The 25,998-nt window shown below is 41.4% G+C and overlaps 1 protein-coding gene across 1 annotated transcript in view; it reads right to left on the bottom strand.

Moving 5' to 3' along the window:
* Window positions 1-25,998, bottom strand: part of adamtsl3 (ADAMTS-like 3) — a 249,692-nt gene that overhangs the window by 3,451 nt on the left and 220,243 nt on the right. Inside the window, 6 exon segments of the mRNA XM_065012218.1 lie at window positions 1,637-1,740; window positions 2,294-2,498; window positions 15,524-15,707; window positions 17,344-17,634; window positions 17,811-17,948; window positions 19,989-20,174. Coding sequence (XP_064868290.1) covers window positions 1,637-1,740; window positions 2,294-2,498; window positions 15,524-15,707; window positions 17,344-17,634; window positions 17,811-17,948; window positions 19,989-20,174 — 1,108 coding nt within the window.

The raw sequence follows: 25,998 nt of genomic DNA, 5'->3' as shown, positions 1-25,998 counted from the left end.
AGGGAGTCCCATGCACTCATGGTTCTGTATAATACTGTATATAAGATGGAAGGGAGTCCCATGCACTCATGGTTCTGTATAATACTGTATATAAGATGGAAGGGAGTCCCATGCACTCATGGTTCTGTATAATACTGTATATAAGATGGAAGGGAGTCCCATGCACTCATGGTTCTGTATAATACTGTATATAAGATGGAAGGGAGTCCCATGCACTCATGGTTCTGTATAATACTGTATATAAGATGGAAGGGAGTTCTGTAAACTCATGGTTCTGTATAATACTATATAAGATGGAAGGGAGTCCCATGCACTCATGGTTCTGTATAATACTGTATATAAGATGGAAGGGAGTTCTGTAAACTCATGGTTCTGTATAATACTGTATATAAGATGGAAGGGAGTTCTGTAAACTCATGGTTCTGTATAATACTGTATATAAGATGGAAGGGAGTCCCATGCACTCATGGTTCTGTATAATACTGTATATAAGATGGAAGGGAGTTCTGTAAACTCATGGTTCTGTATAATACTGTATATAAGATGGAAGGGAGTCCCATGCACTCATGGTTCTGTATAATACTGTATATAAGATGGAAGGGAGTTCTGTAAACTCATGGTTCTGTATAATACTGTATATAAGATGGAAGGGAGTTCCGTAAACTCATGGTTCTGTATAATACTGTATATAAGATGGAAGGGAGTTCTGTAAACTCATGGTTCTGTATAATACTGTATATAAGATGGAAGGGAGTTCTGTAAACTCATGGTTCTGTATAATACTGTATATAAGATGGAAGGGAGTTCTGTAAACTCATGGTTCTGTATAATACTGTATATAAGATGGAAGGGAGTTCCGTAAACTCATGGTTCTGTATAATACTGTACGTTTCCTTGAATTCATTCTGGATTTGTGGACTGTGAAAAGACCTCTGGTGGGGTAAGTGTGTGTGTTAGTGCTGTGTGTAAGTTGACTATCCAAACAATTAGGAATGTACAACTAATTCCTGTTTCTTATAAAAGCAAGAAGCAATACAGTCAGTTATTCCTCAACTCTTAGCTATCATAGACTGTCATGCATATTATTGAAGAGAAAGACGTGCCGCTCTGTTCTGGACCAGCTGCAGCTTAACCAGGTCCTTCTTTGTAGCACTCGACCATATGACTGGACAATAACCAAGATAAGGTCAAACTAGAGCCTGCAGGAGTTGCTTTGTGGAGTGTGGTGTCAAAAAACATCTTTATCACAGACAGACCTCTCCCCATCTTTGCAACCATTAAATCTATATGTTTTGACCATGACAGTTTACAATCTAAGGTAACACCAAGTATTTTAGTCTCCTCAACTTGTTCAACAACCACGCTATTCATGTCCAGATTCAGCTAAATGAGACAGGAGGAAATTAGACTGTGTGTGTGTGTTTCTGTGTGTGTGTGTTTGTGTGTAGGTGTGTGTGTGTCACAGGAGGCTGCTGAGGGGAGAATGGCTCATAATAATGGCCGGAACGGCACAAATGGAATGGAAACCATGTGTTTGATGTGTTTGATACCATTCCACTGATTCCGCTCCATAAATTACCACCAGCCTGTCCTCCCCAATTAAGGTGCCACCAACCTCCTGTGGTTGTGTGTTTACCTTTCTCTGGGGTCACAGTCAGGGTGTGTGGTGCCGTTGACATGTCTACATATCACCGACCTCTTCTGGACTGTGAGGGTGGGACCCAAACATTTCCCCGAGCACTGTGGGCAATTAACATGTTCTCACAATACTAAACAAGGAACGTTTCACAGCCTGACAACTTTATTCAGGACTTCTTTGTAGTAATGCGTTGGTTGGAGTAGATGGCAATTGGCCCTAGACAGTGATCTTGGGTCAGTTTAGCATATCCCCCCACTAAAGGTTAAAGTTGGGGAAGGAGAAGCTGATCCTAGGTCTGCATCTAGAGGAAACTTCATCCCAGAACATCAAGTACACAGTATTCAAACATCATGCATGTATGTCAATGATAACAAAGGTAATGTTGTGGGAAATAGTTGTGTGTGTGTCTGTGTGTGTCTGTGTGTCATCTGTGTGTGTGTGTGGTGTCTGTGTTGTGTCTGTGTGTGTATGGTGTCTGTGTGTGTCTGTGTGGTCTGTGTGTGTAGGTGTGGGTGCGTCTGTTCGTGTGCGTCTGTCCATGAGTGTCTGTTTAGGTGTGTGTGTGTGTGTGTCTGTGTGTGTTTGTGCAGATGTGTGTGCGAGTGTGGGGGCAGGTGTGGGTGTCTCTGTGTGTGTTTGTGCCTGCGTCTCTACCTTTCCCCAGGGGCTGGTAACCCAGGCTGGACAGTTGTCGCAGGTACACTCCTGTCTGTCTGCAGGCCGCGTGTTCCTCCCACAGACAGATGGCGCTAGTGTCCTCACCGCTCCCCCCGACTCCACCTGCCCACAGGACACCTGCCGCTGTCTCCAGCCCCGCCCACAGGAAGTGGAACACTTAGACCACACGGATGCTACCCAGCTGGGAGAGAACAATCAATCAATCAATCAAATAACATTGATTATATAAATCCCTTGTCACAAAGTGCTTTCCAGTTACCTGACCTAAACCTCTACAGAACAAAGCAAAGCAGAAGGAAAAGACAAAACATAATGGCCGGACAAAATTCCCTAGAAGGAAGAAACCCAGAGAGGAACCAGGTTCAGGGGGAAGGAAGGAATAAAACCACCCATGTAGTGTTAGATCCTGGCTAGTCTCTTTAATGCAGAGGGCCACGTATCCCAATGATCAGGACTCAATGTTCTGCCCAGGGATTTCAGTGGGTAGGGCAGGCTGGGGTATGTTGAGCCAAAGGGGGAAGTTGAGCTACTCTTGTTAAACAATACACAAAATATATAATTTGACCGAACATTTAGGAAGAGGTCATAATAGTCTTCTCCTGAAGACTGCCAGGGTTGGATTAGACATTCCAGAAGACACTTTCCAAGATGCATCGCCAGAGAAGATATAAGATGTGACTTTGATGAGAACTTGTGGCCAAATGCAGGAGAGAGAGAGAACTAGAACCCTCACAGTACTGTACAGCATGAGTTTTTTATTTTTTATTTTACCTTTATTTAACTAGGCAAGTCAGTTAAGAACAAATTCTTATTTTCAATGACGGCCTAGGAACAGTGGGTTAAATGCCTGTTCAGGGGCAGAACGACAGATTTGTACCGTGTCAGCTCGGGGATTTGAACTTGCAACCTTTCGGTTACTAGTCCAACGCTCTAACCACTAGGCTACCCTGCCGCCCCATGAGTGATTATACTATACATGTTGATGAGAACTAGAACCCTCACAGTACTGAACATTATGAGTGATTATACTATACATGTTGATGAGAACTAGAACCCTCACAGTACTGTACAGTATGAGTGATTATACTATACATGTTGATGAGAACTAGAACCCTCACAGTACTGTACAGTAGTACTACTACAGATGAGAACTGATTATACTACTACATGTTGATGAGAACTAGAACCCTGTACTGTACAGTATGTTGATGAGAACTAGAACCCTCACAGTACTGTACAGTATGAGTGATTATACTACACATGTTGATGAGAACTAGAACCCTCACAGTACTGTACAGTATGAGTGATTATACTACACATGTTGATGAGAACTAGAACCCTCACAGTACTGTACAGTATGAGTGATTATACTAGACATGTTGATGAGAACTAGAACCCTCACAGTACTGTACAGTATGAGTGATTATACTAGACATGTTGATGAGAACTAGAACCCTCACAGTACTGTACAGTATGAGTGATTATACTAGACATGTTGATGAGAACTAGAACCCTCACAGTACTGTACAGTATGAGTGATTATACTAGACATGTTGATGAGAACTAGAACCCTCACAGTACTGTACAGTATGAGTGATTATACTAGACATGTTGATGAGAACTAGAACCCTCACAGTACTGTACAGTATGAGTGATTATACTAGACATGTTGATGAGAACTAGAACCCTCACAGTACTGTACAGTATGAGTGATTATACTACACATGTTGATGAGAACTAGAACCCTCACAGTACTGTACAGTATGAGTGATTATACTACACATGTTGATGAGAACTAGAACCCTCACAGTACTGTACAGTATGAGTGATTATACTAGACATGTTGATGAGAACTAGAACCCTCACAGTACTGTACAGTATGAGTGATTATACTAGACATGTTGATGAGAACTAGAACCCTCACAGTACTGTACAGTATGAGTGATTATACTAGACATGTTGATGAGAACTAGAACCCTCACAGTACTGTACAGTATGAGTGATTATACTAGACATGTTGATGAGAACTAGAACCCTCACAGTACTGTACAGTATGAGTGATTATACTAGACATGTTGATGAGAACTAGAACCCTCACAGTACTGTACAGTATGAGTGATTATACTAGACATGTTGATGAGAACTAGAACCCTCACAGTACTGTACAGTATGAGTGATTATACTAGACATGTTGATGAGAACTAGAACCCTCACAGTACTGTACAGTATGAGTGATTATACTAGACATGTTGATGAGAACTAGAACCCTCACAGTACTGTACAGTATGAGTGATTATACTAGACATGTTGATGAGAACTAGAACCCTCACAGTACTGTACAGTATGAGTGATTATACTAGACATGAGTGATTATACTAGACATGTTGATGAGAACTAGAACCCTCACAGTACTGTACAGTATGAGTGATTATACTAGACATGTTGATGAGAACTAGAACCCTCACAGTACTGTACAGTATGAGTGATTATACTAGACATGTTGATGAGAACTAGAACCCTCACAGTACTGTACAGTATGAGTGATTATACTAGACATGTTGATGAGAACTAGAACCCTCACAGTACTGTACAGTATGAGTGATTATACTAGACATGTTGATGAGAACTAGAACCCTCACAGTACTGTACAGTATGAGTGATTATACTAGACATGTTGATGAGAACTAGAACCCTCACAGTACTGTACAGTATGAGTGATTATACTAGACATGTTGATGAGAACTAGAACCCTCACAGTACTGTACAGTATGAGTGATTATACTAGACATGTTGATGAGAACTAGAACCCTCACAGTACTGTACAGTATGAGTGATTATACTAGACATGTTGATGAGAACTAGAACCCTCACAGTACTGTACAGTATGAGTGATTATACTAGACATGTTGATGAGAACTAGAACCCTCACAGTACTGTACAGTATGAGTGATTATACTAGACATGTTGATGAGAACTAGAACCCTCACAGTACTGTACAGTATGTATTATACTAGACATGTTGATGATTATACTGTACAGTATGACATGTTGATGAGAACTAGAACCCTCACAGTACTGTACAGTATGAGTGATTATACTAGACATGTTGATGAGAACTAGAACCCTCACAGTACTGTACAGTATGAGTGATTATACTAGACATGTTGATGAGAACTAGAACCCTCACAGTACTGTACAGTATGAGTGATTATACTAGACATGTTGATGAGAACTAGAACCCTCACAGTACTGTACAGTATGAGTGATTATACTAGACATGTTGATGAGAACTAGAACCCTCACAGTACTGTACAGTATGAGTGATTATACTAGACATGTTGATGAGAACTAGAACCCTCACAGTACTGTACAGTATGAGTGATTATACTAGACATGTTGATGAGAACTAGAACCCTCACAGTACTGTACAGTATGAGTGATTATACTAGACATGTTGATGAGAACTAGAACCCTCACAGTACTGTACAGTATGAGTGATTATACTAGACATGTTGATGAGAACTAGAACCCTCACAGTACTGTACAGTATGAGTGATTATACTAGACATGTTGATGAGAACTAGAACCCTCACAGTACTGTACTATTATACTGACATGTTGATGAGAACTAGAACCCTTAGTACTGACAGTATGAGTGATTAACTAGAACCCCCTCACAGTACTGTACAGTATGAGTGATTATACTAGACATGTTGATGAGAACTAGAACCCTCACAGTACTGTACAGTATGAGTGATTATACTAGACATGTTGATGAGAACTAGAACCCTCACAGTACTGTACAGTATGAGTGATTATACTAGACATGTTGATGAGAACTAGAACCCTCACAGTACTGTACAGTACTAGACATGTTGATGAGAACTAGAACCCTCACAGTACTGTACAGTATGAGTGATTATACTAGACATGTTGATGAGAACTAGAACCCTCACAGTACTGTACAGTATGAGTGATTATACTAGACATGTTGATGAGAACTAGAACCCTCACAGTACTGTACAGTATGAGTGATTATACTAGACATGTTGATGAGAACTAGAACCCTCACAGTACTGTACAGTATGAGTGATTATACTAGACATGTTGATGAGAACTAGAACCCTCACAGTACTGTACAGTATGAGTGATTATACTAGACATGTTGATGAGAACTAGAACCCTCACAGTACTGTACAGTATGAGTGATTATACTAGACATGTTGATGAGAACTAGAACCCTCACAGTACTGTACAGTATGAGTGATTATACTAGACATGTTGATGAGAACTAGAACCCTCACAGTACTGTACAGTATGAGTGATTATACTAGACATGTTGATGAGAACTAGAACCCTCACAGTACTGTACAGTATGAGTGATTATACTAGACATGTTGATGAGAACTAGAACCCTCACAGTACTGTACAGTATGAGTGATTATACTAGACATGTTGATGAGAACTAGAACCCTCACAGTACTGTACAGTATGAGTGATTATACTAGACATGTTGATGAGAACTAGAACCCTCACAGTACTGTACAGTATGAGTGATTATACTAGACATGTTGATGAGAACTAGAACCCTCACAGTACTGTACAGTATGAGTGATTATACTAGACATGTTGATGAGAACTAGAACCCTCACAGTACTGTACAGTATGAGTGATTATACTAGACATGTTGATGAGAACTAGAACCCTCACAGTACTGTACAGTATGAGTGATTATACTAGACATGTTGATGAGAACTAGAACCCTACTGTACAGAGTGATTATACTAGACATGTTGATGAGAACTAGAACCCTCACAGTACTGTACAGTGAGTGATTATACTAGACATGTTGATGAGAACTAGAACCCTCACAGTACTGTACAGTATGAGTGATTATACTAGACATGTTGATGAGAACTAGAACCCTCACAGTACTGTACAGTATGAGTGATTATACTAGACATGTTGATGAGAACTAGAACCCTCACAGTACTGTACAGTATGAGTGATTATACTAGACATGTTGATGAGAACTAGAACCCTCACAGTACTGTACAGTATGAGTGATTATACTAGACATGTTGATGAGAACTAGAACCCTCACAGTACTGTACAGTATGAGTGATTATACTAGACATGTTGATGAGAACTAGAACCCTCACAGTACTGTACAGTATGAGTGATTATACTAGACATGTTGATGAGAACTAGAACCCTCACAGTACTGTACAGTATGAGTGATTATACTAGACATGTTGATGAGAACTAGAACCCTAGTACTGTACAGTATGAGTGATTATACTAGACATGTTGATGAGAACTAGAACCCTCACAGTACTGTACAGTATGAGTGATTATACTAGACATGTTGATGAGAACTAGAACCCTCACAGTACTGTACAGTATGAGTGATTATACTAGACATGTTGATGAGAACTAGAACCCTGTTGATGATTATACTAGACATGTTGATGACTAGAACCCTCACAGTACTGTACAGTATGAGTGATTATACTAGACATGTTGATGAGAACTAGAACCCTCACAGTACTGTACAGTATGAGTGATTATACTAGACATGTTGATGAGAACTAGAACCCTCACAGTACTGTACAGTATGAGTGATTATACTAGACATGTTGATGAGAACTAGAACCCTCACAGTACTGTACAGTATGAGTGATTATACTAGACATGTTGATGAGAACTAGAACCCTCACAGTACTGTACAGTATGAGTGATTATACTAGACATGTTGATGAGAACTAGAACCCTCACAGTACTGTACAGTATGAGTGATTATACTAGACATGTTGATGAGAACTAGAACCCTCACAGTACTGTACAGTATGAGTGATTATACTAGACATGTTGATGAGAACTAGAACCCTCACAGTACTGTACAGTATGAGTGATTATACTAGACATGTTGATGAGAACTAGAACCCTCACAGTACTGTACAGTGTTGATGAGAACTAGAACCCTCACAGTACTGTACAGTATGAGTGATTATACTAGACATGTTGATGAGAACTAGAACCCTCACAGTACTGTACAGTATGAGTGATTATACTAGACATGTTGATGAGAACTAGAACCCTCACAGTACTGTACAGTAGTGATTATACTAGACATGTTGATGAGAACTAGAACCCTCACAGTACTGTACAGTATGAGTGATTATACTAGACATGTTGATGAGAACATGTTGATGAGAATACTAGAATGTTGATGAGAACTAGAACCCTCACAGTACTGTACAGTATGAGTGATTATACTAGACATGTTGATGAGAACTAGAACCCTCACAGTACTGTACAGTATGAGTGATTATACTAGACATGTTGATGAGAACTAGAACCCTCACAGTACTGTACAGTATGAGTGATTATACTAGACATGTTGATGAGAACTAGAACCCTCACAGTACTTATATTATACTAGACATGTTGATGAGAACTAGAACCCTCACAGTACTGTAGTATGAGTGATTATACTAGACATGTTGATGAGAACTAGAACCCTCACAGTACTGTACAGTATGAGTGATTATACTAGACATGTTGATGAGAACTAGAACCCTCACAGTACTGTACAGTATGAGTGATTATACTAGACATGTTGATGAGAACTAGAACCCTCACAGTACTGTACAGTATGAGTGATTATACTAGACATGTTGATGAGAACTAGAACCCTCACAGTACTGTACAGTATGAGTGATTATACTAGACATGTTGATGAGAACTAGAACCCTCACAGTACTGTACAGTATGAGTGATTATACTAGACATGTTGATGAGAACTAGAACCCTCACAGTACTGTACAGTATGAGTGATTATACTAGACATGTTGATGAGAACTAGAACCCTCACAGTACTGTACAGTATGAGTGATTATACTAGACATGTTGATGAGAACTAGAACCCTCACAGTACTGTACAGTATGAGTGATTATACTAGACATGTTGATGAGAACTAGAACCCTCACAGTACTGTACAGTATGAGTGATTATACTAGACATGTTGATGAGAACTAGAACCCTCACAGTACTGTACAGTATGAGTGATTATACTAGACATGTTGATGAGAACTAGAACCCTGTACTGTACAGTATGAGATTATACTAGACATGTTGATGAGAACTAGAACCTCACAGTACTGTACAGTATGAGTGATTATACTAGACATGTTGATGAGAACTAGAACCCTCACAGTACTGTACAGTAGAATTATACCATGTTGATGAGAACTAGAACCCTCACAGTACTGTACAGTATGAGTGATTATACTAGACATGTTGATGAGAACTAGAACCCTCACAGTACTGTACAGTATGAGTGATTATACTAGACATGTTGATGAGAACTAGAACCCTCATACTGAGACATACTTGATGAGAACTATACCTCAGACTGTACAGTATGAGAGAATACTAGACTAGAACCCTCACAGTACTGTACAGTATGAGTGATTATACTAGACATGTTGATGAGAACTAGAACCCTCACAGTACTGTACAGTATGAGTGATTATACTAGACATGTTGATGAGAACTAGAACCCTCACAGTACTGTACAGTATGAGTGATTATACTAGACATGTTGATGAGAACTAGAACCCTCACAGTACTGTACAGTATGAGTGATTATACTAGACATGTTGATGAGAACTAGAACCCTCACAGTACTGTACAGTATGAGTGATTATACTAGACATGTTGATGAGAACTAGAACCCTCACAGTACTGTACAGTATGAGTGATTATACTAGACATGTTGATGAGAACTAGAACCCTCACAGTACTGTACAGTATGAGTGATTATACTAGACATGTTGATGAGAACTAGAACCCTCACAGTACTGTACAGTATGAGTGATTATACTAGACATGTTGATGAGAACTAGAACCCTCACAGTACTGTACAGTATGAGTGATTATACTAGACATGTTGATGAGAACTAGAACCCTCACAGTACTGTACAGTATGAGTGATTATACTAGACATGTTGATGAGAACTAGAACCCTCACAGTACTGTACAGTATGAGTGATTATACTAGACATGTTGATGAGAACTAGAACCCTCACAGTACTGTACAGTATGAGTGATTATACTAGACATGTTGATGAGAACTAGAACCCTCACAGTACTGTACAGTATGATTTATACTAGTTGATGAGAACAGAACCCTCACAGTTGACAGTGAGTGATTATACTAGTTGAAGAACCCTCACAGTACTGTACAGTATGAGTGATTATACTAGACATGTTGATGAGAACTAGAACCCTCACAGTACTGTACAGTATGAGTGATTATACTAGACATGTTGATGAGAACTAGAACCCTCACAGTACTGTACAGTATGAGTGATTATACTAGACATGTTGATGAGAACTAGAACCCTCACAGTACTGTACAGTATGAGTGATTATACTAGACATGTTGATGAGAACTAGAACCCTCACAGTACTGTACAGTATGAGTGATTATACTAGACATGTTGATGAGAACTAGAACCCTCAGAACTGTACAGTATGAGTGATTATACTAGACATGTTGATGAGAACTAGAACCCTCACAGTACTGTACAGTATGAGTGATTATACTAGACATGTTGATGAGAACTAGAACCCTCACAGTACTGTACAGTATGAGTGATTATACTAGACATGTTGATGAGAACTAGAACCCTCACAGTACTGTACAGTATGAGTGATTATACTAGACATGTTGATGAGAACTAGAACCCTCACAGTACTGTACAGTATGAGTGATTATACTAGACATGTTGATGAGAACTAGAACCCTCACAGTACTGTACAGTATGAGTGATTATACTAGACATGTTGATGAGAACTAGAACCCTCACAGTACTGTACAGTATGAGTGATTATACTAGACATGTTGATGAGAACTAGAACCCTCACAGTACTGTACAGTATGAGTGATTATACTAGACATGTTGATGAGAACTAGAACCCTCACAGTACTGTACAGTATGAGTGATTATACTAGACATGTTGATGAGAACTAGAACCCTCACAGTACTGTACAGTATGAGACATGTTGATGAGAACTAGAACCCTCACAGTACTGTACAGTATGAGTGATTATACTAGACATGTTGATGAGAACTAGAACCCTCACAGTACTGTACAGTATGAGTGATTATACTAGACATGTTGATGAGAACTAGAACCCTCACAGTACTGTACAGTATGAGTGATTATACTAGACATGTTGATGAGAACTAGAACCCTCACAGTACTGTACAGTATGAGTGATTATACTAGACATGTTGATGAGAACTAGAACCCTCACAGTACTGTACAGTATGAGTGATTATACTAGACATGTTGATGAGAACTAGAACCCTCACAGTACTGTACAGTATGAGTGATTATACTAGACATGTTGATGAGAACTAGAACCCTCACAGTACTGTACAGTATGAGTGATTATACTAGACATGTTGATGAGAACTAGAACCCTCACAGTACTGTACAGTATGAGTGATTATACTAGACATGTTGATGAGAACTAGAACCCTCACAGTACTGTACAGTATGAGTGATTATACTAGACATGTTGATGAGAACTAGAACCCTCACAGTACTGTACAGTATGAGTGATTATACTAGTGTTGATGAGAACTAGAACCCTCACAGTACAGTATGAGTGATTATACTAGACATGTTGACCTAGACATGTTGATGAGAACTAGAACCCTCACAGTACTGTACAGTATGAGTGATTATACTAGACATGTTGATGAGAACTAGAACCCTCACAGTACTGTACAGTATGAGTGATTATACTAGACATGTTGATGAGAACTAGAACCCTCACAGTACTGTACAGTATGAGTGATTATACTAGACATGTTGATGAGAACTAGAACCCTCACAGTACTGTACAGTATGAGTGATTATACTAGACATGTTGATGAGAACTAGAACCCTCACAGTACTGTACAGTATGAGTGATTATACTAGACATGTTGATGAGAACTAGAACCCTCACAGTACTGTACAGTATGAGTGATTATACTAGACATGTTGATGAGAACTAGAACCCTCACAGTACTGTACAGTATGAGTGATTATACTAGACATGTTGATGAGAACTAGAACCCTCACAGTACTGTACAGTATGAGTGATTATACTAGACATGTTGATGAGAACTAGAACCCTCACAGTACTGTACAGTATGAGTGATTATACTAGACATGTTGATGAGAACTAGAACCCTCACAGTACTGTACAGTATGAGTGATTATACTAGACATGTTGATGAGAACTAGAACCCTTACTGTACAGTATGACATTATTGATTGATGAGAACTAGAACCCTCACAGTACTGTACAGTATGAGTGATTATACTAGACATGTTGATGAGAACTAGAACCCTCACAGTACTGTACAGTATGAGTGATTATACTAGACATGTTGATGAGAACTAGAACCCTCACAGTACTGTACAGTATGAGTGATTATACTAGACATGTTGATGAGAACTAGAACCCTCACAGTACTGTACAGTATGAGTGATTATACTAGACATGTTGATGAGAACTAGAACCCTCACAGTACTGTACAGTATGAGTGATTATACTAGACATGTTGATGAGAACTAGAACCCTCACAGTACTGTACAGTATGAGTGATTATACTAGACATGTTGATGAGAACTAGAACCCTCACAGTACTGTACAGTATGAGTGATTATACTAGACATGTTGATGAGAACTAGAACCCTCACAGTACTGTACAGTATGAGTGATTATACTAGACATGTTGATGAGAACTAGAACCCTCACAGTACTGTACAGTATGAGTGATTATACTAGACATGTTGATGAGAACTAGAACCCTCACAGTACTGTACAGTATGAGTGATTATACTAGACATGTTGATGAGAACTAGAACCCTCACAGTACTGTACAGTATGAGATTATACTAGACATGTTGATGAGAACTAGAACCCTCACAGTACTGTACAGTATGAGTGATTATACTAGACATGTTGATGAGAACTAGAACCCTCACAGTACTGTACAGTATGAGTGATTATACTAGACATGTTGATGAGAACTAGAACCCTCACAGTACTGTACAGTATGAGTGATTATACTAGACATGTTGATGAGAACTAGTACTGTACAGTGAGTTTATACTAGACATGTTGATGAGAACTAGAACCCTCACAGTACTGTACAGTATGAGTGATTATACTAGACATGTTGATGAGAACTAGAACCCTCACAGTACTGTACAGTACAGTACTGAGTGATTATACTAGACATGTTGATGAGAACTAGAACCCTCACAGTACTGTACTAGTTGATGAGAACTAGAACCCTCACAGTACTGACAGTTATTATACTAGACATGTTGATGAGAACTAGAACCCTCACAGTACTGTACAGTATGAGTGATTATACTAGACATGTTGATGAGAACTAGAACCCTCACAGTACTGTACAGTATGAGTGATTATACTAGACATGTTGATGAGAACTAGAACCCTCACAGTACTGTACAGTATGAGTGATTATACTAGACATGTTGATGAGAACTAGAACCCTCACAGTACTGTACAGTATGAGTGATTATACTAGACATGTTGATGAGAACTAGAACCCTCACAGTACTGTACAGTATGATGATTATACTAGACATGTTGATGAGAACTAGAACCCTCACAGTACTGTACAGTATGAGTGATTATACTAGACATGTTGATGAGAACTAGAACCCTCACAGTACTGTACAGTATGAGTGATTATACTAGACATGTTGATGAGAACTAGAACCCTCACAGTACTGTACAGTATGAGTGATTATACTAGACATGTTGATGAGAACTAGAACCCTCACAGTACTGTACAGTATGAGTGATTATACTAGACATGTTGATGAGAACTAGAACCCTCACAGTACTGTACAGTATGAGTGATTATACTAGACATGTTGATGAGAACTAGAACCCTCACAGTACTGTACAGTATGAGTGATTATACTAGACATGTTGATGTTTTTTTGTTGTAATTATTAGGGATTCATTTTTTTGTTTAAACTTTTTATTTTTCACAACTAAATTACTATATGCAAAGGCTATTGAAGCAAATTGCTGCATTTCTGATTCATTCTTGTTCCATATACTTTAGTACAGTCAATAATGTGTTATTCTTATTCTATAATGAAATACTGATAATGCTCCCTGTTGTTATTTAGGTCAGTGTGTTATGAGTGACAATGTATGCTTTCTGAGTGAGAACTGTTGCCAGTGTTCTGGTCGAAACTAGCTTATTTTGAGACACGTATAAAGTGTTTTGGTGGTTTGAGTGAGTTTTGGAGGTGAGATGAACTGTTTGGCCAAGATGCATGTTGGTAATGCAGACTGTGTGAAGAGTTTTGAAAAAGTGTCTTCAGTATTGACCGATGCTTGTTAGCAATTGAAAAAAACTGTAATATTCTGCAATATATTTAGATATCTTTGGTAGAAAGAATACTATATTTCCCTTGACAGGGTGATGCTGAATGTAAATGTCTCAACTTATCCCACTCTCCCCTATTGACTGCTACAGTACAAGGAAAAACAATGAAACCTCAACACTTGGACCTGAATGTGATTTATGTATATTGGTCTTGGACAGTTGCTGACATAAAGCAGTAGAATACTAAATAAGGAGCTATAGCCTACATCCCAAATGGACCCCTATTCCCTATAATGTATATTGTACACTATCTTTGACCAGGGCCCATAGGGACACCCATAGGGATCTGTTTAAAAGAAGTGCACTATACAAGGCCATTTAGGACACAACTATATTAGACAAGACTCTTCATGACAGTGGCTCATGAAGCTGAATGACCTATTTCCCTGTAGATTTTTCCTCAGGGGTCAGTGAAACCAACGCATCTGTTTTACCTAGAAAAGCAGATGTATATAGTGTGTGTGTGCTTGCGTGTTATGTGTGTGTGTGTATGTGTGTGTGCTTGCGTGTTATGTGTGTGTGTGTGTGTGTGCTTGCGTGTTATGTGTGTGTGTGAGTGTCTGAGAGAGAGTGTGTGTGTGTGTGTGTGTGTGTGAGAGAGAGATTGTGTGTGTGTCTGAGAGTGTGTGTGCGTGTGCTTGCGTGTGTGTCAGAGAGTGTTTGTGCGTGTGTGTGTGTCTGTGTGTGTGTGTGTACCTGGGGGGGCAGTCATGCAGGTTGCAGGCCAGCTGTGAGGAGACAGGTCTGTCTAGGTGGTGACACATGGAGGGTGTGACCTCACGTCCCTCTGGCGTGACACAGCGGACCCTCCGTGTCCTCATCCCCCGGTCCCCACACGAGGCGCTGCACGCCGTCCAGTCCCCAAGACGCCACGCAAACTCTGGAGACACACGCATGCACACACACACACGTTATTGAGCTGAAACGCTCACACATACACAATATGTTATAAACACCACAGCAGTACTAGCCAGAAACACATCACACAGAACTACAGAACACCCACCCACCACCACACCCACTGACCCACCCACTGACCCACCCACCACCACACTCACCACCACCACACTGACCCATCGACACCAAGTAGAGCAAACCAGATCTTCATTACCCAGTTTGACTTCATACCACAGCATAGCAGTAAAGCAAACTATGGTTTGGCCAACACTGGGCCTATTATTTTCATTCAATAATATCACATTACTGTCATTCAAATACTTCCCATTACGACGAATAAAAGGTTGAGGCACAGCTAGCTAGAGTACACTGCAGCCCTGTCCCAAATGGCACCCTATTCCCTACATAGTGCACTACTTTTGACCAGGACCTACAGGTAGTAGTGCACAATGGAAAAGGGTGCCATTTGGGATGTAACCTGGGGCTGCTGCATATTTTGAGTCTACTGATAATTGTCCCAGCCCTCTGCCTAAGCTCTTCCAGAGCCCACTAATGCTCCAGATCAGGACACAGAAAGGACAGAAGGGAAGTTTAACTAGAAACAACATGGGGTCCAAGAGGGTTTGGCACAGCTTAAAACGATACAGGGTTTAGGGCTTAAGTTCACTACCATGCCTGAGACACTGCCTGCCGGAGTCTCTCTGTCTCTGTCTCTCTCTCTCTCTGTCTCTCTCTCTCGTTGTCTGTCTGTCTGTCTGTCTGTCTGTCTGTCTGTCTGTCTGTCTGTCTGTCTGTCTGTCTGTCTGTCTGTCTGTCTGTCTGTCTGTCTGTCTGTCTGTCTGTCTGTCTGTCTGTCTGTCTGTCTGTCTGTCTGTCTGTCTCCCTCTCTCTCCCTCTCCCTCTGTTTCCCTCTCCCTCTCTTTCTGTCTGTCTCTCTCTCTCTCTCTCTGTCTCTCTCTCTCATCATAGTCCTCCACTTCCCTCATGTCTGAATTATAAAAATTCTTCAGAGGAAAGATATGCTCTGATGACTGTGAGTGGTACAAATTCCCATGTTAATTGGGGTCTGGTGATAGCTAACAGCTGTATCCACAGAGAGGATGAGAGTATGTTCCAAATTACACAATATTCCCTACATAGTGCACTACTTTTGCACTATGTATCCATAGTGCTCTGGTCAAAAGTAGTGCACTATGTGGGAAATAGGGTGCTATTTGGGACTAAACCTGAAAGTGAGGTTGGACCTGACAGCACAATAGCCATCATGTGTGTGTTTGATCCAGTTAAGAACAGGACATAAGGGGAGGGAGAAGAGAGACTTAATGGAGCTCTACAAAGGGAATGGGTTGATTTGTACAATAAGAGCATTAGAAGTCAGTGAATACACACACCAGTTAAGACACACGCACACACGTGTTCAGTCCGATGTTCACAGTTCAGTGTAACATCGGACTGCACACATACCTGGAATTACAATGACTGGGTCTCATTAAATGTTATAAATTATGACCAGCAGAAAGTTGTGTGTGCGCTGTTTATGCACACACACACACACACACACACACACACACACACACACACACACACACACACACACACACACACACACACACACACACCTTCAGCATGTACGTGGATCCAAGCAGACAGCAGCTGTGTGTTGTCGTGGATGGGGGTCTGGCACCGGTAGTGTCCAGAGAACCTTCCCTGCACCGTGTTCACCTCCAGAACACGACCTCCCACCAGTATACGGTACTGAAGACCCAGACCAGAACCCAGACCCTGATTCTGCCCAGGACCCAGCCTCTGTCCTGCGGCAAAGTCTGGTCCGGTCCAGGTGGACTCCTTCAGAGTGTGGTTCTGGTAGTCCCAACGGACAGGCCCTCTATGGTCTGGAACCACTGGGCATCCTGGAATGAGAGAGGGAGGCCTTTGGTCATTATGATAATGCTTGAGGCAGTGTGTGTGTGTGTGTGTGTGTGTGTGTGTGTGTGTGTGTGTGTGTGTGTGTGTGTGTGTGAGTGAGTGAGTGAGTGTGTGTGTGTGTGTGCATTCATTCATACTTGTGTAAGTGTGTGTGCAGTACCTATGCGTAGGATGTCTCCAGGTCTGATGGTCACAGTGGTTCCCATGCGTGAAGCCATGAGGACTCTCCTCCTGCTCAGCTCCTTGAACTGCTGGGACATTGTAGAACCTCTGCCTGGAGCTGGGTCTGGAGCTGGACCTGTCAATCAATCCATCAATCAATTAATAACTCCATATGTCAATCAATCATTCACTGGGGCAAGAAAAGTGAAACCACAGTCAAATCTAAACAATATAGCAGAATGTTTCTGTCCTCCTCCCCTACCATGTTCTAACTAGGGCCTTCAGGACAGGCTTCAAGTGTTGTCATAGTTGATTCATTAATGTCTCATTTCTCTATTAGTCCTGGTAAGCTTCAACATATCATCATGGTGTATGGAGGTTTACAGTAGGTTATCATCATGTTGTATGGAGGTTTACAGGAGGTTATCATCATGGTGTATGGAGGTTTACAGTAGGTTGTCATGTTGTGTGGAGGTTTACAGTAGGTTATCATCATGCTGTATGGAATGTTAAATGTCAGAATAATAGTAGAGAGAATGATTTAATTCAGATTTTATTCCTTTCATCACATTCCCAGTGTGTCAGAAGTTTACATACACTCAATTAGTATTTGGTAGTGTTGCCTTCGAATTGTTTAACTTATGTCAACATTTCGGGTAGCCTTCCACAGGCTTCCCATTCCTCCTGACAGAGCTGGTGTAACTGAGTCAGATTTGTAGGCCTCCTTGCTCGCACATGCTTTTTCAGTTCTGCCCACAAATGTTCTATAGGATTGAGGTCAGGGCTTTGTGATGGCCACTCCAATACCTTTACTTTGTTGTCCTTAAGCCATTTTGCCACAATTTTGGAAGTATGCTTGGGGTCATTGTCTATTTGGGAAGATCCATTTGCGACCAAGCTTTAACTTCCTGACTGATGTCTGAGATGCTGCTTCAATATATCCACATAACTTTCCTCCTTCATGATGCCATCTATTTTGTGAAGTGCACCAGGCCCTCCTGCAGCAAAGCACCCCCACAACATGATGCTGCCACCCTGTGCTTCACGGTTGGGATGATGTTCTTCGGCTTGCAAGCCTCTCCCTTTTTCCTCCAAACATAATGATGGTCATTATGGCCAAACAGTTCTATTTTTGTTTCATCAGATCAGAGGACATTTCTCCAAAAAATACGATCTTTGTCCCCATGTGCAGTTGCAAACTGTAGTCTGGCATTTTTAATGACAGTTTTGGAGCAGTGGCATCTTCCTTGCTGAGCGGCCTTTCAGGTTATGTCGATATAGGACTCATTTTACTGTGGATATAGATACTTTTGTACCTGTACTATTGTTTGTACAGATGAACGTGGTACCTTCAGACATTTGGAATTTGCTCCCAAGGATGAACCAGACTTCTGGAGGTCTACAATTTTTTTCTGAGGTCATGGCGGATTTTATTTAGATTTTCCCATGATTTCAAGCAAAGAGGCACTGAGTTTGAAGGTAGGCATTGAAATACATCCACAGGTACACATCCAATTGACTCAAATTATGTCAATTAGCCTATCAGAAGCTTCTAAAGCCTAAAGAAAAGGCACAGTCAACTTAGTTTATGTAAACTTCTGACCCACTGGAATTGTGATACAGTGAATTATAAGTGAAATAATCTGTCTGTAAACAATTGTTGGAAAAATGACTTGTGTTATGCACAAAGTAGATGTTCTAACCGACTTGCCAAAACTATAGTTTGTTAACAAGAAATTTGTGGAGTGGTTGAAAAATGAGTTTTAATGATTCCAACCTAAGTGTATGTAAACTTCTGACCTCAACTGTATTTCAGGATAATCGTTCTTGGACCACCCTGGTTTGGTCAGGATAGCATGTGTGTGTGTGTGTGTGTGTGTGTGTGTGTGTGTGTGTGTGTGTGTGTGTGTGTGTGTGTGTGTGTGTGTGTGTGTGTGCGCGTGTGCGCGTGTGTGTATGTGTTCCACAATGAGGTGTGATTAACATTTGAGAGGAGATGGATTTTACCACCCTGATAGCTAGCACAGCGCCAGCCCTATACCTCAGCTGTGTGTGCGTGTGCATGGGCTGCCACAGCACTTGTGTGTAAATCTGTGTATACACTACGCACGCTCGTGTGTGTGTGTATGTACGCTCGTGTGTGTATATGCACGCTCACATGTGTGTGTGAACCCACCGGTGACATGGAGAACAGTGGAAGCGGTGGATTTTCCTATGGGGTTGGCAGCCATGCAGGAGTAGGTGCCTTGGCTCTGGAGAGTGACGTTTTGGAGCCACAGAGAACCAGAGGGTAGGGGTACCGCCACGCTGACATCTAACACACCCTCCTTCCTCTGCCAAGTTACTGTAGGCTGAGGCACACCTGGTAGAGAGAGAGGGAAGAGGAGGGGGAGAGAGAAGAGGTAGAGAGAGAGAGACAGAGAGAGAGACAGACAGACACAGACAGACAGACAGAGAGCACTAGTGTAAGAGACACAAGACTGAGGATAACTGATTCAGACATCCCACAAATCACAGAATACTTCACTTTAAACAAATAGAAAAACACACATAGAATGTCCAACATAGATGAACGCCCTGATGACAGAGAGACTGATTAGACTACTTGAGACTGGTTATTACTGATCACTGGGACAAATCAGAGCACTGGATGCCAATCCTTACGTCTTGACCACTCCCTTCAGACACACACATATAGTATAGTCCTAAATGGCACCCTTTTCCTTATGCGGTGCAATATTTCCATATGGGCCCTAGTCAAAATGAGTGCACTATATAGAGGATTGGTTACCATTTGGGACGCAAGCCCTGAACAGCATGTGCCAGTTGGCTTGTACTTGGCTACAGTTATTCAAACATATTGCTATTGGGTCTGAGCAGCCACGGCCAGACTGTTACTAGACAAGCTCATTCTGTTTTGTCTCACATAGTCAATCTATGAATCAGGGGTTGGGGTCAATTCCATTTCAATGGTGAAGGTGCATAAAGATGGATGAATTCAGAAATGAAGTCATTGTTTTTAGCTCTACCCAGAGAGTTCTTAAACTACGGCGCGCGACATGGTCCAATGTGCCAGTAAATCAATGTGCCATCAAATCTACTTGTTTCGTTTTTTCTAGTTGCCGCCATCTTTGGGGATAGAACTGGGATCATGTTTACTGTGCCAATGCCAATACATCTTTGGGGATATAACTGGGATCATGTTTACTGTGCCAATGCCAATACATCTTTGGGGATAGAACTGGGATCATGTTTACTGTGCCAATGCCAATACATCTTTGGGGATAGAACTGGGATCATGTTTACTGTGCCAATGCCAATACATCTTTGGGGATAGAACTGGGATCATGTTTACTGTGCCAATGCCAATACATCTTTGGGGATAGAACTGGGATCATGTTTACTGTGCCAATGCCAATACATATTTGGGGATAGAACTGGGATCATGTTTACTGTGCCAATGCCAATACATCTTTGGGGATAGAACTGGGATCATGTTTACTGTGCCAATGCCAATACATATTTGGGGATAGAACTGGGATCATGTTTACTGTGCCAATGCCAATACATCTTTGGGGATAGAACTGGGATCATGTTTACTGTGCCAATGCCAATACATCTTTGGGGATAGAACTGGGATCATGTTTACTGTGCCAATGCCAATACATCTTTGGGGATAGAACTGGGATCATGTTTACTGTGCCAATGCCAATACATCTTTGGGGATAGAACTGGGATCATGTTTACTGTGCCAATGCCAATACATCTTTGGGGATAGAACTGGGATCATGTGTACTGTGCCAATGCCAATACATCTTTGGGGATAGAACTGGGATCATGTTTACTGTGCCAATGCCAATACATCTTTGGGGATAGAACTGGGATCATGTTTACTGTGCCAATGCCAATACATCTTTGGGGATAGAACTGGGATCATGTTTACTGTGCCAATGCCAATACATCTTTGGGGATAGAACTGGGATCATGTTTACTGTGCCAATGCCAATACATCTTTGGGGATAGAATTGGGATCATGTTTACTGTGCCAATGCCAATACATCTTTGGGGATAGAACTGGGATCATGTTTACTGTGCCAATGCCAATACATCTTTGGGGATAGAACTGGGATCATGTTTACTGTGCCAATGCCAATACATCTTTGGGGATAGAACTGGGATCATGTTTACTGTGCCAATGCCAATACATCTTTGGGGATAGAACTGGGATCATGTTTACTGTGCCAATACCAATACATCTTTGGGGATAGAACTGGGATCATGTTTACTGTGCCAATTGTGACGACCCTCCCACTCTTGTCTGCCGTATTCTGTCTTTGTTCTTGTTTCCTTATTAGGATGCCGGTGGGCGGAGTTGGGAGGGTCGTCAGCTACATGGGAAACACCTGGGCCAGGTGTCTCCCAGGATAAATAGACCTCTTCCACATTCATGGAGGAGACTCTCTCCATGCAGACACCTTTGTAGATTGTGTTGTGGTTCTTGGTGACTTTTTGTTTGTTTGCATTGCACCTTTCAACACCCTGCATTATCACATTCATGCATGCAAAACACTCACTTACACTACTGATTACTGATTACACACACCATTGTATATTTTCCTTAGTTGCTTTAGTTAATAAATATATATTTTGTTACTCCTTATCTCCACGTTGTCTCCCTTTGTTACGGGCTTTGAGCCGGTTCGTGACACAATGCCAATACATCTTTGGGGATAGAACTGGGATCATGTTTACTGTGCCAATACCAATACATCTTTGGGAATAGAACTGGGATCATGTTTACTGTGCCAATGCCAGAACTGGGATCATGTTTACTGTGCCAATGCCAATACATCTTTGGGGATAGAACTGGGATCATGTTTACTGTGCCAATGCCAATACATCTTTGGGGATATAACTGGGATCATGTTTACTGTGCCAATGCCAATACATCTTTGGGGATAGAACTGGGATCATGTTTACTGTGCCAATGCCAATACATCTTTGGGGATAGAACTGGGATCATGTTTACTGTGCCAATGCCAATACATCTTTGGGGATAGAACTGGGATCATGTTTACTGTGCCAATGCCAATACATCTTTGGGGATAGAACTGGGATCATGTTTACTGTGCCAATGCCAATACATCTTTGGGGATAGAACTGGGATCATGTTTACTGTGCCAATGCCAATACATCTTTGGGAATAGAACTGGGATCATGTTTACTGTGCCAATGCCAATACATCTTTGGGGATAGAACTGGGATCATGTTTACTGTGCCAATGCCAATACATCTTTGGGGATAGAACTGGGATCATGTTTACTGTGCCAATGCCAATACATCTTTGGGGATAGAACTGGGATCATGTTTACTGTGCCAATGACAATACATCTTTGGGGATAGAACTGGGATCATGTTTACTGTGCCAATGCCAATACATCTTTGGGGATAGAACTGGGATCATGTTTACTGTGCCAATGCCAATACATCTTTGGGGATAGAACTGGGATCATGTTTACTGTCCCAATGCCAATACATCTTTGGGGATAGAACTGGGATCATGTTTACTGTGCCAATGCCAATACATATTTGGGGATAGAACTGGGATCATGTTTACTGTGCCAATGCCAATACATCTTTGGGGATAGAACTGGGACCATGTTTACTGTGCCAATGCCAATACATCTTTGGGGATAGAACTGGGACCATGTTTACTGTGCCAATGACAATACATCTTTGGGGTTAGAACTGGGATCATGTTTACTGTGCCAATGCATCTTTGGGGATAGAACTGGGATCATGTTTACTGTGCCAATGACAATACATCTTTGGGGATAGAACTGGGATCATGTTTACTGTGCCAATGACAATACATCTTTGGGGATAGAACTGGGATCATGTTTACTGTGCCAATGCCAATACATCTTTGGGGATAGAACTGGGATCATGTTTACTGTGCCAATGCCAATACATCTTTGGGGATAGAACTGGGATCATGTTTACTGTCCCAATGCCAATACATCTTTGGGGATAGAACTGGGATCATGTTTACTGTGCCAATGCCAATACATCTTTGGGGATAGAACTGGGATCATGTTTACTGTGCCAATGACAATACATCTTTGGGGATAGAACTGGGATCATGTTTACTGTGCCAATGCCAATACAAAGCATGTGCAATGGAAAGCATTGAACAATACGGCAAACTTAGGCATTTGTGGTAAGTATATGGAGGCCGCCATCTTCATGCTATAGGAATATGGGCTTCCTATAACATAAAGATGGGCTCATTGTAAATATTTGATGTGCTTGATACCGTTCCATTTATTCCATTCAAACCATTACTATGAGCCTGTACTCCTATAGCTCCTCCCACCAGCCTCCACTGTGCAGTACCCCATATCTGCTCCTGTGACCTCTTCTGGTTCATGTGTTGAGAATGGTCTCTACCACAGGAGTGTGCTGTTGTATCACCTCCGTTCAACTAACTAACCAATACCTCGTACCAACTGTCATTTAAGTGATAATGCCTGAGAAGCAGGTGTTTGCAGGATATATTGGCAGGATATATTGCTAGTCTAAAAGAAAGCGCAGATAATGTCTACATGCTTTTTTACAGTAGAGAGAGTTTATAAATTGCCTGGCTGGGCTGATAAGACAGTGGACTGTGCAGTGAGTTTGAACAGTAAATAGACATTTCAACGTCATAGCCTTAGCTGGTGGAATAGACACTGGCTGGAACGCTGTTTTAACCTATCAGCATCCAGGATTAGACCCACGTGTTGTATAATTATCAGCATACATAGACATATAATGTGGAAATTGAGAAAGTTGAGATGACAAAACAGCTTGGAGCAACCTTAGATTGTAAACTGTCATGGTCAAAACATATTGATGCATTAGTAGCTAAGATGGGGAGAAGTCTGTCTATAATAAAGCGATGCTCTGCCTTCTTAACAACACTATCAACCAGGCAGGTCCTACAGGCCCTAGTTTTGTCGCACCTTGACCACTGTTCAGTCGTGTGGTCAGGTGCCACAAAAAAATAACTTAGGAAAATTGCAATTGGCTCAGAATAGGGCCGCATGGCGAGCCCTTGGATGTACACAGAGGGCTAATGTTAACAATATGCATGTCAATCTCTCCTGGCTCAAAGTGGAGGAGACATTGACTTCATCATTACTTTTATTTGTGAGAGGTATTGACATGTTGAATGCACCGAGCTGTCTGTCTAAACTACTGGCACACAGCTCAGACACCCATGCATCCCCCACAGGACATGCCACAAGAGGTCTCTTCACAGGTCCTATGTCCAGAACAGGCTATGGGAGGTGCACAGTACTACATAGAGCCATGACTACATGGAACTCTATTCCACATCAAGTAACTGATGCAAGCAGTAACATTGGATTTAAAAAAAAACAGATTATAAAAACACCTTATGGAACAGCGGGGACTGTGAAGCAACACAAACATTGGCACATACACACATACACACACAATAACATACACTATACATACACATGGATTTAGAACTGTAGATATGTGCTAGTGGTGGAGTAGGGGCCTGAGGGCACACAGTGTGTTGTGAAATCTGTGAATGTATTGTAATGTTTTTAACATTTTATAAACTGCCTTAATTTTGCTGGACCCCAGGAAGAGTAGCCGCTGCTTTGGCAGGAACTAATGGACCCCAGGAAGAGTAGCTGCTGCTTTGGCAGGACTTAATGGACCCCAGGAAGAGTAGCTGCTGCTTTGGCAGGAACTAATGGACCCCAGGAAGATTAGCTGCTACTTTGGCAGGAACTAATGGACCCCAGGAAGAGTAGCTGCTGCTTTGGCAGCAACTAATGGACCCCAGGAAGAGTAGCTGCTGCTTTGGCAGGAACTAATGGACCCCAGGAAGATTAGCTGCTACTTTGGCAGGAACTAATGGACCCAGGAAGAGTAGCTGCTGCTTTGGCAGCAACTAATGGACCCCAGGAAGAGTAGCTGCTGCTTTGGCAGGAACTAATGGACCCCAGGAAGAGTAGCTGCTGCTTTGGCAGGAATTAATGGACCCCAGGAAGAGTAGCTGCTGCTTTGGCAGCAACTAATGGACCCCAGGAAGAGTAGCTGCTGCTTTGGCAGGAACTAATGGACCCCAGGAAGAGTAGCTGCTGCTTTGGCAGGAACTAATGGACCCC

This window comes from Oncorhynchus nerka, linkage group LG27 (assembly GCF_034236695.1).
Source record: "Oncorhynchus nerka isolate Pitt River linkage group LG27, Oner_Uvic_2.0, whole genome shotgun sequence".
NCBI classification, from domain to species: Eukaryota; Metazoa; Chordata; class Actinopteri; order Salmoniformes; family Salmonidae; genus Oncorhynchus; species Oncorhynchus nerka.
The sequence above is the reverse complement of the archived record's forward strand: the minus strand, read 5'-3'. Positions and strand labels throughout refer to the sequence as shown.